This window comes from Sebastes fasciatus, chromosome 12 (assembly GCF_043250625.1).
Source record: "Sebastes fasciatus isolate fSebFas1 chromosome 12, fSebFas1.pri, whole genome shotgun sequence".
NCBI lineage: Eukaryota > Metazoa > Chordata > Actinopteri > Perciformes > Sebastidae > Sebastes > Sebastes fasciatus.
Genome location: NC_133806.1, coordinates 14,471,646 through 14,491,158, shown reverse-complemented (window position 1 = coordinate 14,491,158; position 19,513 = coordinate 14,471,646). Strand labels below are relative to the sequence as shown.

General features: G+C 38.9%; 2 protein-coding genes across 3 annotated transcripts; one reads left to right on the top strand and one right to left on the bottom strand.

Annotated features, from left to right (window-relative positions):
* Positions 1 to 93: 93 nt before the first annotated feature.
* On the top strand, positions 94 to 7,806 carry LOC141778852 (uncharacterized). Of its 2 annotated transcripts, none has more exons than XM_074653358.1 (11): positions 94 to 485; positions 663 to 732; positions 1,205 to 1,250; positions 1,560 to 1,670; positions 1,850 to 1,993; positions 4,563 to 4,656; positions 4,856 to 4,908; positions 6,246 to 6,365; positions 6,606 to 6,628; positions 6,730 to 6,835; positions 7,045 to 7,806. In XM_074653358.1, the coding sequence occupies exons 2-11, from the start codon at positions 664 to 666 to the stop codon at positions 7,326 to 7,328; spliced, it is 1,050 nt and encodes a 349-aa protein (XP_074509459.1). In that variant the 5' UTR covers positions 94 to 485; position 663; the 3' UTR covers positions 7,329 to 7,806. The 2 variants fall into 2 exon arrangements, with proteins under 2 accessions (XP_074509459.1, XP_074509460.1); XM_074653359.1 differs by having other exon boundaries at positions 106 to 485; positions 4,560 to 4,656.
* Positions 7,702 to 19,173, bottom strand: LOC141778857 (uncharacterized). The gene is made up of 7 exons (XM_074653363.1): positions 16,312 to 19,173; positions 15,854 to 15,995; positions 15,644 to 15,772; positions 11,769 to 11,918; positions 8,614 to 8,661; positions 8,395 to 8,499; positions 7,702 to 8,217 (listed from the first exon to the last, which is right to left on the bottom strand). Exons 2-7 carry the CDS (start codon positions 15,993 to 15,995, stop codon positions 8,123 to 8,125), a joined length of 669 nt encoding a protein of 222 aa, XP_074509464.1. The 5' UTR covers positions 16,312 to 19,173; the 3' UTR covers positions 7,702 to 8,122.
* Between the last annotated feature and the right edge of the window lie 340 nt (positions 19,174 to 19,513).

Here is a 19,513-nt window from a genome sequence, read left to right as displayed (position 1 = left end):
ATTCCACTGATTTAACTAAAGAAAACGTATCACAACGTAGATAAGTACAGTAGGAAATCTGAGTAATGTACTCAGATATGATTAGAAATAAACCGTCATCAGAAAATTTTTAACCGTCACTATCAAAAGTGATCTGCTCTTCCATCATGTTGTTGACACACGTTAACTGCACAGAAAGCAGCTCTTTGATTCGCTCTCTGTCACTTCTTACAGTTTGAACGGAAAGTGATGAGTCTTTGATGCAGAAACGTTAGAGTGCGGATGGGTCTGCGCGTGAGAGCTGAACGTGTAAACAGGACCGCAGCACACTGGTAAAGATCAGTGGGCGGGGGAGGCAGGAAGATGTCACCAGGTAAGGAAATAGTGACACAGTGGATGGGTAGAGTGAGTGAAAGAGGACAGAGAGAAAGAAAGAGAGAGAGAGTCGCACCTTAAGGAAGTTAACAAAACAACAGAAGGAGAACAAAAGGCGCATAATATTGAAGGTAAAGATATATTTTTTTGTTAAATTTCCATATTTTAATATCACAGCTTATTTATGATATGAGAAACTGTGTTGGTGCACCAAACTTAACAGAAAGTGCCCTTTTTAATGTGGTGTTTTTAGCTGATCACTTGATATCTACCATTTATTTTAATATTTTCTACATTTTGTTCCATAGGATGGGAGTTGTGCAATGTTTTGTGATTGTTTCCATGTTATCTGCACAGTTGGTGCTCACCTCTCCGCTGGTAATGTCCTTCATCTTCAGTTTATCTACCTACATAATTGTGTTTTTTGCTTTTCAAGTATAAGAAATAGCTGTCAAATGTACAAAACAAATTAATCAGGACTTTGCTGTAGTTAAGGGTTTCACGATTTACCGGTATTGACAATAATTGTGATATTTAAAAATTAAAAAATATGTCAATAATACACATGTGATGATACTGTGTAAATAAATAATATTTTATATATACAGTTATGGTTACAAACTCTCTCTAACCTCCATACTTTTGTATTTTGAGTGGAATTAATTTGCCAAAAAAGAAACAAAACGCAGAATAAACAAAGTTAAAGATGAATTTTCACTGAACTTTCTATAGATATCACGATCATGTCGTTATTGTGAATTCTTTTGAGCACAATAATCATGTAGTGAAACTCTTATATTGAGACAGCCCTATTAGAGGTTTGTGTCTAATCGTGTAAATGTGTTCACAGGCAGATTACGGTATGGGCAGCAGTGAGTGTCCAATGTGCCCTGCAGGTAAGATAATATCTGGTGTGAGCGTCTTCTATTTCTGTATGTTTTTCTGTCTGTTCTTCATTTAGCTTTGACTCACTGTTGTTAATCAATGAATCAGCAATGGTTCAAATTTGGAAATTACTATGAAGCACAGAGGCATACAGTATCTGTCTGTCTTTCTGTTTATCTTGATCAAAAATGACGCACGCTTCACTCTGAGTTTTGTGCTGCATGACCACATCCTTGATTAATATGCACTCTGGGCGAGCTGCCTCTCTCTGCTCTCTGTCTCATCCGGTTGTTCTCATTTGTTTCTTTCTGTTCTGTCAGGTAAGTATCAGGAGTCTTGTGCAGAGTGCAAGTCCTGTCCTACTGATTACTACACGACTGAGTTGAACAGTGAAGACAGCTGCCATCCCTGCTACGGAGACTGCAAACCACGTAAAGAAACTATGAGTCATTTCTGCCAACTTGACGGTTTCATCCATCACTGATGATACTAGTGTAACCTTTTGGGTTCTATAATAAACAGAAAATATTAATCTCTTTGCTTTTCTGGAAATTACATTTTGATCTGTGATTAAAATCCCTAAAATCACCTATATTTTCCACCATCTCAGATCTTCATCTGAAGGTGATTCAGAGCTGCACCAGCACGTCCGATGTGAAGTGTGTCTGTGAGGACGGTTTCAGATGCACTGATGTGGTCCCGTTATCTACAAACTGCAGATACTGTGTCAAGATTCAGCGGACGACCACAACTGGTAAATACTGAGCAGTGCAGACTTTCAACCAGCAGGGGGCCTCAGTAGGAACAAAATCGACTTTTGAAGTTTTCACTGACTTTAAGAGAATGACCAATAATGATACTGAAGGCTGTGCATAACTAATTTACACATATGACGGTAATAACAAGTTATGGGGGCTCTGATCTGAGCTCTGGGGGCTCCCCTCTCAGTGAGGTGAACAATACTGAAAGAATTATTCAGATCTTTTACTTAGAATAGTGATACTACAATGTAAAAATACCCCATTACTATTAAAAACATACCCAAGTATTAGCTGGAAAATATTCTCAAACATAACAAGTAATTGCACTCATTTTGATAAAAGGTCCCTGTCATAGAGCGATGAACCTTTTGTGCTTTTTCCCCTTTCTTTTAGTGTGTTATTTAGTTTTTTGTGCATGTAAAAGTAAAATTTACATAGCCCAAAGTCCACGCTCACAGTCAGTCACTCACAAACTCTGATCCAACGGTCAAACTAGGCAGCGCTGATCAAATAGGAATCAATATTCTGTTACTGTAATATATTTCTCGCCTCAAATGTTTTCAGAAACATCTTGTAGTGTACTGTTTAGCTGTAAAATTAAGTTTGTGACCCGGCTGCGATGTTGTGATCAGTTGAGGAAATACCAAGCACCGCCCACCAGCCAGAGCAAACGTTCTCATTTTACAGCTAAACGGTACACTACAAGATGTTTCTGAAAACATTTGAGGCGAGAAATATATTACAGTAACAGAATATTGATTCATATTTGATCAGCGCTGCCTAGTTTGAGCGTTTGATTGGAGTTTGCGAGTGATTGACAGCTGCCTCCATTGAGTGAACAGCCAATAGGAACGCTAGGGAGGTGCTTTTTTAAAGCATGAAAACAGAGCCATGAGGAGGTGCAGAAGTCTAGTTTTCTCTCAGAACACTTGAATTACAATATGCTGAAAGGTTATTATGGAATGTTTGCCCAATGATGCCAAAAACATCCTGCCTACTGCAGGTTGTAAGTGAGTAACAGTCCAACATGGCAAAGGCGACACACAGCTGTCCATGTGGGTGTGTTCGTGTTTGAAAGTGACCATTCATAACACGTCCCGTGCCTCTCTTGGTTTCCGCCCCCGAACTGTCAAAAGTCAGGTTGATTTGCGCAAGCAGGATTCAACTTGGAGAGCAGAGCTACCTTTGAGAGCGCGTATGCCTTCCAGCGCCCGCAAAGCAGACACTATTTCGTATGGTAGCTCCTCTGTGTGCTCGCTGCTTAGTTCTATACACGCAGGTGCCATTATGTTTTGTTTCTCGCTCGCAGCGGCCTGTACAACTCTCGGTTGTTGAAGTGGTGCTGACGCCATACTGAACTGCCTGAAACGCCTTGCTTGAAGTCCCGCCTTTTTTTCCGTAACGTAGTGATGTCACCAAGTAACACAGTTGCATAATATCTGCCTAGCGGCTAGTTTGGCACGCCCTCAAACAAAGCTAGTTAGAGCGGAGCTGGAGTGGAGTCCGAAGAGTTCGGTTGACCAATCACAACAGTGGGCCAGCTGACCAATCAGAGGAGACTGGGAGCTCAAACAGAGTTCCAGACAGAGGGTGATAAAGAGGTGCTGCAGCACATGTGTTTTTTAACATTAAAGCATGTAAACATGTTCTAGTAGAAACCCAAAATACAAGTATGCATCTGAAAATAAGCATTATAGGTCCTCTTGAAACATTGTCGATAAAAAATAATAAAACTTCATAAATAGATATAGATATTTGAAATATGAGATAGAAAACAAATCATACCCTTTCCAAAAACTCTCTTTAGATAACGTCAAAAATGCGTTTCAATCAGGATGGGATAAAGACTGTTTTCACAGTAACAGACAAGACTTCTTACAGTACATTTTTTTTCTTTGCTGGGACATTTTTTGCTTTTATTGTTTGTTGATAGCAGAGAGTTGACAGGAAATGAGGGGGAGAGAGAGATGGGAATGCAACAAAGGTCTCAACACTGATTGGACGTTAACCAGTGCAGCTCATGGTCAGAGCCTTAACCCATAGACAACATTTTTTTAATTTCAAGAGGAGGAATGTAAAATTGTGATAGTAGTGAAGTAGCTACAGCTGTCAGCTAAATGTATTCAGCTATAGTGAAACCAAAACTTCCCTGTAATGTAGGGAAATGTAGTGATATAGAAGCACAAAGAGTCCCAAAATAGAAACTCTCATGCACCTGGCTGTACCTCAAAACAGGATGACGAGGAGGAATGATGTTCCAACCTCACACATTGTTTTCTACACAGTACTTTCACTTGCTCTGCTATGAATCAGTGGGGCACATTTTCCTTTTAAACTGTCTGGTTGTTTGAATTTTGTTTGGCTTATATAGATTTTTCTACAGAAAGTCGTTGTCCTTGTCATGATGTGAGGAAGTATTGCCCTTCATCACATTAACCAATATATCTGCATACTCTACAGTTTGTTGCATTTAGGCTGTTGCCAAAACATGTCAGTGAGATTTTGTTTGGTCCTGTGTTTGTCCTCTGAAATCTGAAACCAAACTTTTTTGATCTCCAGAAGCAGCCGCTGTTACTTCAGGCGAAGATAAACACATGCTTTCCTCAGCTTCCTCAGGACATAGCAGCACTTCCGCCAAACCCTGCAAATTTCCCAAGTAAGTCATGTAATTTCCTCAGTACATAATTCATACCTGACACCCAACATCTAGATGTCTTAAAGTGTTCTCAAGGTTCCAGTGTGTTACATTAAGATTATTTTAGCATTTGGTACGAACATTACAGATATTGCAGTCTGTCGTTTTTAATGGGGTCACATATTTGAGATACTCATCACTTCACCATTATCTCACACAGGTGTGGCCCTCCGTCAGTCCCACCGGCACGAAATGACACACATTCAAAAGGAGGTGAGTGTGAGAAGAGAATGTGGAGAGTGCACAATATTTTCAATGGTTTTCTATTTTTTTGCTGACGAGGATAGATTTTTTAAACCACAGTAACGACTCTAGTGTCGGTCATTCAAGACTTACCTTGCAAGGAATTTTGTAGAGACATTCGCGATCCACAGAGGATGAATCCTACTGGCTTTGAAATATCTAGACAACTATTGGGTGGATTTCCATGGGATTTGGTACGTATATCCAGTGGTGGACTCAGGCTGTCTGAGGGACAGGGGCAAAAAATAAATAAAAGGGGGCACCAGCTGCATGTGGTAGAGCACAAGCGTGCAAAGTTTTCTATGTGTAGGGCAGCCTATATGGCACTGCATCACATTTTCTCCATTTAAGGGCACCCTAGAGGGCACTTTATCATGTTTTATCAACCATAAAGGCATCCAATAGGGCACTTTTGCTGCATTTCTTTTGAACATGGGGGCAAGAAGGCGCCACGAGCAGGTCAAAGCTTTTACTTATACTGTGAAATATCTCAATATCTATTGGATGGATTGGCACAAAATTTTGTAAAAGCATTGGTTCCCAGATGATGAATCGTACTCACTTTGTTGATCCACTGACTTTTCCTCTGGCGTCACCAGAAGGTTCACATTTGAGGTTTTGAGTGAAATATCTCTAAAAAAACTACTGGATGGATTGCCATGAAATTTGGTTCATCCCAGACTTTGCGTCTAGCACCGTGACAACATTTGAATTTGTCCTATTAGTTTATGACCAAATACTAGTGACATTCCCATCAGCTTCAGCTGTACTTTGTGTTTAGTGATGATTAGCTAATGTTTGCATGCTAACAGGCTAAAATACGTTGGCGAACCACGTAAATATTACCTTCTTCACATTGTCATTGCGAGCATGTTAGCATTTAGCTAAAAACACTGCTGTGCCTCGCAGAGACACTAGCATGTTTGTTGACTCTTAGGCGATGTTTCGAATTGCATACTTTTTCTTTTAACTTTTAGTACGTACTGCAGCTGCCCTTACAAAGTACGTACTGTTACATACAGTATGCGTACAGTTGGGACATATTACTTCGTCATATTTCGCCTTGAACTTTGACCCTCTTGCTCATATATCCGCTGCGCAAAGGATTGTGGGTCAGAATAGCCAGAAAAGCATGCTGGCTTGCATACTGCAAAATGTGACTGGATGTAGAAGGACATCCTGGTATTTTTGACATACTGCATTTGACATACTATGTATTGGGAGATACTAAATCTTTTTCTGGCATACTAAATGGTATGGTTGTAAAAGTATTTGAACGCACAGTTAGTCTTGTTTATTTCTCTCAGACCATACCAGCAGTCAGCTTGCAGCCATCTTGTGTCCGGTGGTTGTCGTGGGATGTGTGGCTCTTGTGATCCTGTTCTGTTTTTGGCGTTCACCCGGAGACGAAACATGTTTCAAGCAAGGTAAGATGGTGTTTACATCCAGGACAGGTTCAGTTTCTAGTATTTAATCAATTGAACCGTTGAACTTTATGATCACGTCACTTCTGGGAAACAATAAACAGTTTACTGAAAGCCTGTAGAAATGACTGTGATTAGAAATTTGTCATTAGCTTTGTAGACAGTTAGTTGCTTTGTAAACCATGTTGATTGTGTGAAGACACTGACTTTCTATTATTCATTTATGTATCTATTGTTTTCCAGCTATTGCAAAGTTATGCAATGAGGTAAGAAGCTAATTTCAAAGCTTCATTCTGTCATGCACATACATATATGGCATCACTTCTCTTTTGTTTGCCCCACACTGATGTGACATATTGTTCTTTAGGGAGGTAGAGATGTTTCTCACAAGCCAAAGGAGTCAACTCATCAGTTCCCCAGAGACTCATTCAGTGCAAAGCAGCAGCCGTCCTGTCTCTCTGCAGCCAATCTGGGTACTGATGATGAGTGAAATGAAAACTTTCATGTACAATACTTGACTCACTTTGTGGAGTCATTAAGAAAATAAAACATGTTAAAGATGCAGCTGTGTTTCTGTTATGAGTCTGAGTTGTCCTACTCTGTAAACTATATGTAAACGTACTTCTACGGGTCAAATAAAACATTTCTCAAGTGCACTCTTTGCTTGTTTTGGTCTCTGTAGGTCCAGTCCATGTCCACAATCCAGGGACGGTCATCTTTAGCTTGCTCAGTCAGTTTACAGGCCAAGTTGGTCCGACAATTGAATGTGGGAAGACGACCGAGAGAGTGAACAGCGAAGAAGAAGATGAGAGAGACTGTCCCGTGTTTCATCCCACATCTTCTCCTACATCCTCTCCCAGCATTCATCTCTCTGAGGAGGAGCGGAGCGGAGAGATTGACAGCATTTTCTTTCCCTCCCAGGAGCAGGGGAAGGACTGCCACGTGTCCAAAGAGGAGGCGCTATGATGCTTCCTAAAAATCCCAGAAGATTTGTGTTGGTGGTTACGACTGCTGGCGTCCAGACTCGTACCAAACACATTCTTTAAAGGAAGGAACCGTAAAACTGTAGAACCACAGATGAGTGTGGAGCAGATCCATCACCCTCTGGCAAACTGTGAAGGAACCTCAGTGCACTGCAGAGACATTTTTATCTGCAGGTTCCGGGAAAACTTGTGGTCAGTGCACACCAGAAACTTAAACTCTGAGAAGAACAGCTGCAGGGTGAGCTGCTTTGTAAGATATAATTTAAAATGTCATGTAAATATTCTTTCATAAGCTCTGACAGCTCTCTTTAAAGTATTAGATCTGAATGTTTAACATTTTGCATAAATATTAGGCATTTTGATTACAATAAACTTTTTATTTTGAATTCACAATTGATATGTATGATCTGAAAAATCTCTTTATATATATACACCTATAAAAGTAAAGCCGTACAATACCACCGTTTAGCAACGTACCACACAATTTCTAACTCATGCACAACTGTTACAGTGTCCCACTCTGTATTTTCAGTGTCTTTCAGATTCTTTATCTCTGTGTTGTCATACACTTTTATCATCTCAACGTCTCAGATGTCGAACAGTCACGTTTCCTCCCAGAAAACAGCATCAGTCTTGAAATTAACATTTTATGTGCTTCCACCCGTCAGCACGGCCCGAGCAACGTTTGCCCCAAATTTCCAAAGCAGCGAGAGAGAGTGCTTTGCACTAAATGTTCGCATGTAAAATTCTTGCTCATCCAAGTTCAGGCTCTTTAACTCACACATCACATTTCCCAAGCACTTCCTGGATAGGCTTGGATACGTCTCCATCCTCAGAGTCGGAGCATAGTGGTGCAGGTTCCCAAAAGTAGCCTGAGCAACAACAGAATAGGGGCAAGTTTTTTTTAGTAATCTGATTGAAATACGAGTTAATAATCCCTTTAGAGAATAAAAAAACATAAATTCCTGCACATCATAAAATGGTCAGTGTACTTCCTGTGTTTGTATATTGCTGCAGGGTTATCTGCTTCATGATAATAATCTACTAACCGTGATTGAATTTGATCCAGCGCAGAAAGGGCTTGATTTTTGTTACAGCAACGATAGCAATTCCTGCACATAGGAGGGCGATTATCACCAGGAACCACACCGTATCTGTAAGAATGTGTAAGAGAGACATTTTTTAAAGATTTAGATGAACACTGGAGAAAGAATTAAATTATTTCCTTGTTTTTTATTGGCACAGGCAGAACCGGTGGCTTTCTTTACCTCTGATTGGTTGAGAAGGTGATGTGGTGACGGCTTCAGGTATCAGGGCTGAAGGTGAAGAGATAAAAAAAAACTTATCAGCTCAGTGCAGGCACAGTTAATAGTCCAATGGAAATATTAAACTATTCATGGTTCAGATTAGTCAGTGAGCCTACTCTGAGGTCCCTTATTTTTAACAGGAAGTCTGCATTTATAACCACACAACATGATTTATAATTAACTTGTGTCACCTTGTGTGTGTGAGACCTTATTCCATTGATACCGCAGAGTAAACAGTCACTAACTGAGGTCAGGACAAGGCAGGATATCACACCATTACTATGTTACAAAACTTATCAAATAAAGCATGTCAAAAACAGACAAGGCCAATTAAAAATACAGCATGTTACAAACAGTCAAGGTGAAACAGATACATAATACAAAATCCAGTTTAGGAATTGCAATTGCACTCTTAAGTTACATCGTTTTTTTTATCAGAGTTTTGAACCCTCTCAGGGAGACTGAATCATTAAGCTGTAGTCTGAAGGTTATTTCATGACCAGGGCGCAAAAAAATGAGAAAGCTGATCTACCAGGTTCTGAGCAAATCCTGGGTACCTGGTAGAGCCGCCGTTTAGCGGAGCGCGCGAGTGAGGAGATTACACAGATATGAAGGGACTTTACCCAGTATGGCTTAGTCAATAAAAACATAAATGGTAAATGGTTGAGTATTGAGGGAGAGCACATCAGCCACTCATGGGCTGACATGTAATCCTATTGGGGCAAGCTGGCACCGTGATTTACGTCCACTAAAAGTGCTTGTTTTTACCATGACAGACTCTGATTGTTATTATAAGTGTCGTGACATTATGGAAAGACTCTCACTCAAGGAGAAGTCTCGTCACATGTTGCCAGAAGACAACGCTGGAATAATGGAATACATCGATGGTGGAAAAGTGAGTCCCAGCCGGAGTACAGAAAGCGTAGCTTAGTGTTGTCTAAAAGATTTTCAGTGTCATGGCTGAATATTTAGATAATTTTCGACAACGTGGATGAGGTCTCTGAATTTGATGGCCGCCCGTATTTATTTGAGCTAGAATATACGGATATTCAGATTCAGAACGAGACTTGTCCTTGAGCGGGACTTGGACAGAATAACAAACAGACCCGAACAAGCAATTAGGTAAGGAAAAAATGTTTTATTTCTCTGTAGGGTACATTTTTAATAATAATCTGAGCCTGTCAGTGGCAACAACAAGCACTTTTAGTGAACGTAACGCTGCGCAATTGCCCTCACAGCTCGTTTCGCGGCTGTGGGTTACAGCGTTATAACTCACTACTGGACCAATTTAAAAAATTGTTGTCCCCACAGAACTGTGATACACAGATCTTAGTGCTGTCCGAGACGATTGTGATTGGTTTAAAGAAATACAAACAAGCCAGGGTGTTTTCTTCCCCTATACCAGAGTGATAATGTGTGAAGCCAGACCTTTCTTTAGCGCTGACTCAGAGCTGTGGAGATTGGTCTGGCTATGCGAGACTAGTGCTGGGCAGGTAGCCTACATTGGGTTTATCAGAGCTTTGCTTTGCTAAAAACAGCGGCCTGCAGCTGCTGGAAACAACGTTGACGTGAATGGAGAGTGAACCAATGATAAAGTCACAGGCCATAAAACCAGTGGGCAACTCCTGGGTCTGAAAAGTGAAGCCAATGCTGAAGTGCCTTAAACTTGTATTCTTTCTAACATCCAGCAGGGGGCGACTCCTCTGGTTGCAAAAAGAAGTCTGATTGTATAGAAGTCTATGAGAAAATGAGCCTACTTCTCACTTGATTTATTACCTCAGTAAACATTGTAAACATGAGTTTATGGTCTCAATCACTAGTTTCAAGTCTTCTTCAATACAGCATGATGTTCATTGAGTAGATTATGGTCCCATTTAGAGTCAAATAGACCATAAAGCAGGGGATGCTTTAGGGCGTGGCTACCTTGTGATTAACAGGTTGCTACCACGACTTTGTCCGGTCTGAGAGTTGTCCTTGTTTTCATCTTACAACTTCAACCCTTTCACAGTGTGTTTTTAATTCTTGAACGTTAATTGTAACATTTTGGTTGTCTAAAAATATCTTATTCAGTTTGGTTGTATTTAGCTCCACCCTCTCGTGTCACTTCTGGTTGCAAAAAAACAAGATGGCGATGACCAAAATGCCGAACTCAAGGCTTCAAAACGGCAGTCCACAAACCGATGGGTGACGTCACGTGGCTATGACCACTTCTTATACAGTCTATGCCTAAAACCAAAACAATTGAAAGATGCTAAACTGCTCTGTAGCTGAGTGGAACTGAGTTGTGTGATAATTCTCTGTATGTTTGTTACTGCAATCGACTCCTTTCACATACAAGTAGTCATTTGACCTGTTGTTGCTTTACAATATCCAGTCGATAATGATTGCTGAGAGTCCTACGCTAAGAAGTTTCCACAAGATACAGGTCTTGTTCCTATATTGTATCATGTTCCCACCTGTCAACGTCTTGTTCTCAACGTCTAAAATTTCAAATTTTATTTTAACTAAAATAATCTACTAGAATTGACGTAGTTCCACTAGTGCTACGGTCGTTACCACACCTCAAGCAAAAGCAGCCGTAATAAACAGGATGAGATTTGTGTCACATGAAAAATTCTGGTGATCAATTGCTGGCTGTATATTATCTCTCATTTAATGTGCAGCACTTAAAAACGACACAAACCAAGTTATAACTAAAAATCAGCTAATAATCTTGTGGTGAATGGTTCAACCTGTACACTCTACCGTCACCATTAAATGTGGTTATGGGTTCACCACATGACCCAACAGGGATGTTGGTTGCGGTGCAACAGACGCTGAACCAGAGCGGTTATTTCTGGTAATACGGTTATTTCCATGGTAACCTTTCATCCTGGTGTCAAGTTTGTTTCACAGTGTTTTCCATATTATATGTAGAACTTCATTCATTTGAGCAACAAATTAAAAATGTTTTTTTTCACGTTTTTATATTTAGAGTTTGTGTTTCTCAAACATTCGATTTGAAAAAGTCTGCCAGAATGGTGCATTCATGTACATTTGCAACAGATTGGAAAAATGTCATGCCTTTATGTAGATATTAGCTTTCAAATGTAATGCAGCAGCTGACTGTCAGGTACCTGTAGTGGACGGAGGGAGTGTGGTTTTGATGGTGGTTGTTGGTATCAGCTCACACTGTGTGCAGGGTTGGTCTATGCATCTGTAGCCATCTTTACATCCGCACACGGCGTTATGAGTGGTGGTACAGTTTGACCTATACTCCATGTTTGCTGTAATGAAAAAAAAAACACCCGTCATTAAAAGATAATGTATAATCATAATTCTGAATATGTTAGCGTGTGTGACGAGAACACACACGTACGCACAAAGGTTGCCCGTAAAACATGACATAAATCAGAAAATGAGAAATGACTCACAAACTTGGTACGGCAGGTAAAGATTCTGGTTTTAAGTCACAGGACGGTTATATCGTCACTTTTTTAGAGATAGACACAACTGTTATTTCTCAGTGTATGCACTATTTCACTATGATGAAACGTTTTGCTTCAACACAAATTCACAAGGAGAAAACTACTTTTATAAGTCTCATGGAGCCACAGTCATTACAGAACATTTGTTTTAATAACCAGTCCAACACAGTTTATAAAACTACAACAATGACAGTGAGTGGTAATTTTGTGTCATTTAGGGTCACAGTTCAGAGAGAACTTCAGATCTTAGTGGTTGATTTCTGTACATGAACTGATGTAATCGCACATGTTGAGTGTCTGTTTAGCTGAAACTTAATTATAACCTCAAACGCAGACACATTTTTACACGTTTTATCTTCAGTGCACTCTTGCCATGGCTATAATCCACTGTCTCCCAATGCTGGCAACACACAAGCACCATTTAAATGTAATATTTTTAGAACAGATGATCAAACACTGTGCAGGACCTCGTCGGTGGGAGGTCACATTTCACCACAGAGCAGCGAATCTGGAAGTTTTGGAGCTAGCAGGGACTCTTACTCTGGGGCTCTTTAGCCTGGTTGGGTTGTTACCACAGTCATACTTCACCCGGCTGTACCCAGTGGTGGAATGTAACTAACTACATTTACTCAAAAACTGTACTTAAGTACAAATTTGAGGTTCTTGCAGTGGTGGAGGAAGTATTCAGATCCTTTAGTTCAGTAAATGTACTAATACAACACTGTAAAAATGCTCTGTTATAAGTAAAAGTCCTGCATTGAACATGTTACTTAAGTAAAAGTATATAAGTATAATCAGGAAAATATACTTAAAGTATCAAAAGTAAAAGTGATCAATGCAGAAAAATGTCCCCTGTGACTATTATATATTCTATCATTAGATTATTATCACTCATGCATTCATGTAAAAGCAGGATTTTACTGTTGTATCACTACTTTTACTTAAGTAACTGCTGTCTCATGATGGTCCATTATAGTACAATACTTTGGAAGTATTTAAATTGCCTGATGCCTATGGATTATCATACGATATCTTTTTATTTTTTTTATTTTATATATTAAGATGATTATGTGTATATGTGATAAACATTGTGTTTATTATTTAAGTTATAGAAAGGGGTAGGACCATAAGAAGTGTTTATTTATGCCTATCCATTCATTTATTTGGTTTATTTAGAATTTACTGTATTAATACTGTATGTATTATATGTATGTTATTGGTTATTCTTGTTTGTTTTCTTATTAGTTACATGTTCAAAATAAATCTATCTAATCTAATTATTAGGATATGACTGTACAATGAAGAATCAGGCTTAAAGGTTATGGGTGATTCAAAGCAGCAGGAACTGGTGTCATTTAGGGGCATTTGAGAACTGTAGTGTAGAAAACTCTGTTTGCACATCCAAATGGTTGCAAACTGTTAACACTCTGACGGAGGCCAAAGTATAACCAAAGAAATACTAACATTGTTGCATGGCAAGAGCAGTATATGAGGTTTTTGTGTGGGCAGAAATCATTTCCACCTGAATTAGTTTCCATAGCCGTTAATTGGCCTAAAGCCCCTGCATGTGTAGGATTAGAGATTTTTGACATTTTGAACGCCCACCTTCATGCCCTCCGGTGTAATGTCAGATTGTAAAGGCTTTGTTTACAGCTGCACTGTAACACTGGATCGAAACATGGTAAGCCTTTGATTACGATATGTAAAGAGAGCATCTTGGTGCACACGTAACTCACGTCTAAAGAATCACATATACCTTCTTTCACCTCTGTGTTTTCTCCCTTCTGTGTTTTCCACAGTGACATTTAAAATTAAGCACAACAGGCTGTTTTTTGCTCACCTGTAGCAGGGCAGAGACCTGAGTAATAACATAGGATATGACATTTCTGTCTGCTGCTCTTTCCGATGTTTATCAGTTTTCTGCGTTTTTCAGTTTTTTTCCACCGACATGACAATCGTATGAACCTCCTCCTGTCTTTACCACTATTGGTGGGCTGTGCTGCTGATACTGGTGCTGTTACTGCTGCAGAGTCCCACCCTACTAACCTCCTGAGCTGGTTCACAGAGGGTTTCTCAGACCCCCCCTATGCCCTCCTCCTTTTAATCTCTCTCTGACTGTATCCCACCATGACACACATAATGGGAAACCCCCTCGCATCTGTAACCACAGGGTCTATTGGCCAACTTCTCTGAAATCACGATAGAGACAGAGTTGAGTAACAACAGCCTGTCTCCTTTAAGGTTTTGTGCTGTAACATGGACCTGTCACGATTCCACAGTAACGATGAATCACTCCCATCTCACAACTCAAAAGACATGAAACACACACTAAATCAACAGGGAACCAGTGTTTCACAGATAGTATTTTGAAAATAATGTTTAAATACCACCAGTCCACATGGCATCTACTGCTCCGTGTTTCTGTTTCAGCTTTAAGATTTCTAGCATTGTTCTTCAACCTGCATATCTGATAATAATACAGTCTAATAATTATATTAAACATGTATTTTCTGTGTCCTGGGTTATGATAAATGCATTATCAGGGGGCAAATTGTCAGAGTAAAGCAGGGTTCAAATCTCCTGCATGCCCTTACGAAAAAGTAGTATACTTCAAGTTTATTTTATGAAGTAAAGTTCTACTATATTTCTCAAGTATACTTTATGTACTAAGTATGCTAATATCAACTAGTAGTATACTTGTCAGTGCACTACCTCGATAATTCTTGGGACTAAATTGGACCACTTTCTAATAGTATACTTTTAAGCGTACTTTTAAGTGTAAGAATAGTAAACTTTGAGAACACAACTAAGTTGTATTTTGAACTGCAACTATACTATGAAGTGAACTATACTACAAGTGAACTTATAGCTATACTGTTAGTTTACTATTATATACTTGTAGCCCACTTTTTAGTTTATGAAAGTACACTTTAAAGTATACTCTCAGTAAACTACTAGTTTAATAGTTTTTACTGCAAGTATACTTGTACGTTTTCTTTAACTTATAGTACTTAGACAATGATTTATGTATTACATAAAGAGACATGCTCCTATTGCTGTTTGACTTCATGTTTTGTGATGAGATTAAAAAAATAAATACAATTAGTTTTTCTTGCATGCCAAGACGTAGAAAATTATTGATGAATCGAAATAAATTCATATCAAAACATAGTTTACAAACTCTCACACAATCTAATAGGCTCCTCTATCAAAAAGTAAGCATAAGCCAAGTATATGATAAGTATATCTCGGATAAGTACATTAAAAGTAAACTGAAAGCTTACTCTCTTATTTTAAGTTTAAAAGAAGTATAACACAATTGAATAAACTTCTTTTTGGTAAGGGTGAGCAAGAATTCACCTATTTAAAGCATCTTTGAGTGTCTGTGAGCTATGGCTTTAGAATAATGTTTATTTATATCATTGTTGTCACCAAGGCTGTTACTATTGTAGGTCCAGGTTTTTCACAGGTCTCAAACACACTTAACACCCCACCACCAAGAGAAAAGCTGTGAAATTACTCACTTTCATCGCAGTTTTTACAAATTTGGCAGTACATCTCCACGTTGTAGGTATCAGTGAACCGTTTACCACTGCAAGGGTCACACTTTATATCACAAGACTCTTTGTCTGGACGACCAGCGTTACGTGTACCTGGAATAAACACAGTTATAACTGGTTAGCATCAAAACTATGAAATCTGTTAAGATGAATAGAAGTCATACTTTACAGTACCTGGTAGGCACTTTTCACAGCAAAGGTGGGGATTGTTCACTGGCCAGGCATACTGTCTGTCACTGCAGTTATTGGAAAGCACAGGAGAGAGGAAAGAGAGACTGCACAGGAAAGTAAAAGCAAAATAATAGAGTGGCTGCATCTGGGAAGCAGAAGAAAAGGAGGAGGAGGATGAGCAGAAAGAGGAGGTGGAGGAAAACAATGAATTATTTGATCAGATATATTCAGACACTGAGTGAAGCAACATGGTCTGTAGCGTTTTATAGTATTCACACAAGTCATAATAGACAGAATGTGGCAGTGAAGCTTAACAATATACACTTTTTAGATAACATACAATAGTACTGAGAGAGAAAATCAGCCTTGTCCTAACACAAACACGTTTCTAAGCACTGCGAGTGAGAATACAGGAAGCTTTTATCACCACAACTGCGGCTGAATATGCAGTGTTTTCTTACCGTGGACGAGGAGGTGAGACGAGATGTGACCTGCTGGGACCCTCTGAGTATGAGACTGATCAGTGGACCAGAAGTGTGTCAGGGGATTATTCATAAAATGTCAGCGATGACTCATTATGAAAGCCTAACATTTCAACGGTGGCTTTGAGATCTCTCTGCCCCGCTCTCTCATCCTGTCTATGTCTTTTGCTGCGACCCCCTGGCTCTGTGCACAAAAACATGCCCTCCTCCAGCCTCCACTTTTTTCCACAGGCACCATCTCTCTCGTTTTATCCAAAATCAATCTTTTGGCTGCAGACAATCTCTCTCTTACATCCATCTCTTTCTCTCCTTCTTAGACTTAGAAGGTAATTTCAGTGAAATATCATACACTCATTTGACTACAAGTACAACCTGTTGCTCTTACAGAAAGTTGTTGAGGAGATAAACATTATTCTAAGAAATTACATTATTCTAATGAGCTGCTCTGAAATTGTATGACACATAGGACAGGAGTGAGCAATAAAAAGAGATTTCTATCAACAATACCAAATGTACCACAAGTGACATTAATCATCTGGCATTAATCTTACGTGTGAAAAATTCAGATATCAAGATATAACTGTAAGAATGATCTGATATGTCTGCCTTCATTAGTAGTGACATGCAACATATTGTTGTTTTAACTACTCCTAACTGCATTGTTTGTGTGTAATACTTTCTGAAGATGAGTATCTGTCCACCAATGTAATGTAATAAGTAATGAGTGTTTGGGAAATTCCTTCTATTCCAGTATTAACTTTGTAAGTGTTAGAACATTTTAGTTGATTAGTGGTGACCAGCTAATCTGCATTTGTGGGAAGATCTTTCCCAAACACTTCTTTTCATTCACCGCCAGTGTCTTTTTTATTTAATAAAAAAAAAATCAAACAGTCTCCACTTCAGAAACATCTTAATCTTAAAGAGGATATATTATGCTTATTTTAAGGTTCATACTTGTATTTTGGGTTTCTACTAGAACATGTTTACATGCTTCAATGGTTAAAAAATGCTTTATTTTTCTCGTACCGGCTGTGCTGCTGCCCAGTCTGCTCTGATTGGTCAACTGAACCAAACTCTGTCGTGATTGGTCAAGTGAACCAAGCTCTTCGGGCTGCGCTTCAGCTCCGCTCTAACTAGCTTTTTTTGAGGGCTTGCAAAACTAACCACTAGGCAGGTATTATGCAAATGTGTTTCTTGGTGACATCACTACGTTACGGGAGAAAATGTGGGACTTCAATCAAGGCGTTTCAGGAAGTTCAGGAGCAGTGTTTCTGTGGGGGAGAGTAACTCCCTTTGGCGATGACTTTGTAACTTTGCCGACCTTTCACATGCAGAAAAAAACAATATAACACACTAAAGGAAAGAGAAAAAAAGAGCACAAAAGCATTATACATCCTCTTTAAACTGAATTAGACACTGAGCGGCAGCTATTCTTCATCTCGGCACGTCCACCATTCAGCTGTCATGTTCTCACCATCGTCATTTTTCACAGAAACCAGGCCACAACACGTGACCTCCTGTCAACTGTGAAAACGGGGCCTTTAAGGTTGTGTTGTAAAAGGGGCTGCCTTTGTGGCCCCAGTGTGGCTCTCGACTCAAACAGAGTACTGGGATGACTGGAGGAGAGATGACTGAGCATTAAAATAACTCTGAAGTGACTGAGAGCAGACCTGGTCATGCTTATCTTGAGGTTTCAGTATTGGGCTGCTTGCCCAAAATGATTAGTTGGCTACGTTTGATAAGAACTTGCCAGGAACATGTTGAGGTTGTTGTGAGGAAGTAAACAGATTAGTTAACAAATAAGATATTCTTTACTTGACTTGAAACATAAAATCTACATGCAGACTCAGATCTGTATTCACAGGCTATATGAAACTCACCACCAGTGTGAACGTTAACACGTGCACCTAAGATGTCAAATGTGCCGGTGTAAGTATTCGATGACTGATGTGCATGCGACAAGCCAGATAGAAAGATAGAGAGCGAGAGGAAGAGGAGGAGGAAGAAGAGTAGAGAGATGTCGACACTTTTTTTGTTTGCTCACTGAAAGGGAGGATGTGGTTTTTCTGAGGAAGCACTTGTCTTGCTCTGCTGACTGAGCTCTCTCATGTTTCATATACTGTACCAGCAAAATGTCACGTGAGGCTCCACTGAACAAAGCCCTGGCCCACTCCCATTATGGTGCCTGTAATTACAGTGCATCAAGTTATACTTACTTCATTGTCTGCACTTACTCTATACAGGAATGGACGTACAATGAAGCCGAATTTTCACAACAAACCTTTTTTTTTATCCTCTTAATATCTTTAGTTTCTACATTAAACAATGATTTAAAATGCCATTTCTTAAAATTCACTGGTTTTAAGTGATTTATTTAGGCCCCAGTAATTGAGGATTTCAAAAAGAAATGTTTACAGACCTATTGATTGGTTTGCAATGCATACTGATATCTAATAAATATATCTATTCAATATTTTTCACTGTCCATTAAATGCCCCTAATTGAATACCTTAAATGTACTCAAATTTGACAATTAAAGGTATTTATCCAAGTTGCTCCTCAGTCTATCTTAACGTAAAGTGTTTACATCTGACTCAATGCATTACATTAACGTCACTTTTTTCTATTATTATTATTATTATTATTATTATTATTATTATTATTATCTCTGCATATTGCATATACTCTTTATACTTTATACTGTGAACATTTGCACATTTCTTGGTCAATATTTTATACTATACTTTACAGCTCTTTTAACAGATATATATTTTACACATTTTTATTGCAAATGTTTCTTTTTTTATGTTTCTGGTTCTTGCAGTACTTGTTTTTTTAATCTATCTATCTATCTATCTATCTATCTATCTATCTATCTATCTATCTATCTATCTATCTATCTATCTATCTATCAATTCAATTCAATTTGCTTTATTGGCATGACTGTCAGGTGAACAATATTGCCAAAGCGTCAATTCAATAATAAATAAAAATAAAAAAAGAACAAGCATGTGCATGTAAAGAAGTAATTCATGTTTGTTGTGTCAATAAAACAAACAAACAAATGAAAAACAATTAATACCAATATATTGCAATATCAAAGGATAAATGTAAAGAAAAGAAAAGAAAACCCGCCCCCATGAAGTAGATGAGTAATCTATCTATCTATCTATCTATCTAT

Coding starts and splice junctions, on each gene's coding strand:
- LOC141778852 (XM_074653359.1), top strand. CDS start 664: ATGGGAGTTGTGCAATGTTTTGTGATTGTTTCCATGTTATCTGCACAG. Junction 733..1,204: donor TGGTGCTCACCTCTCCGCTG/GTAATGTCCTTC, acceptor ATGTGTTCACAG/GCAGATTACGGTATGGGCAG. Junction 6,366..6,605: donor CGAAACATGTTTCAAGCAAG/GTAAGATGGTGT, acceptor ATTGTTTTCCAG/CTATTGCAAAGTTATGCAAT.
- LOC141778857 (XM_074653363.1), bottom strand. CDS start 15,995: ATGCAGCCACTCTATTATTTTGCTTTTACTTTCCTGTGCAGTCTCTCT. Junction 11,919..15,643: donor TTGTAAAAACTGCGATGAAA/GTGAGTAATTTC, acceptor TTTTCATTACAG/CAAACATGGAGTATAGGTCA. Junction 8,218..8,394: donor CTGGATCAAATTCAATCACG/GTTAGTAGATTA, acceptor GTTGTTGCTCAG/GCTACTTTTGGGAACCTGCA.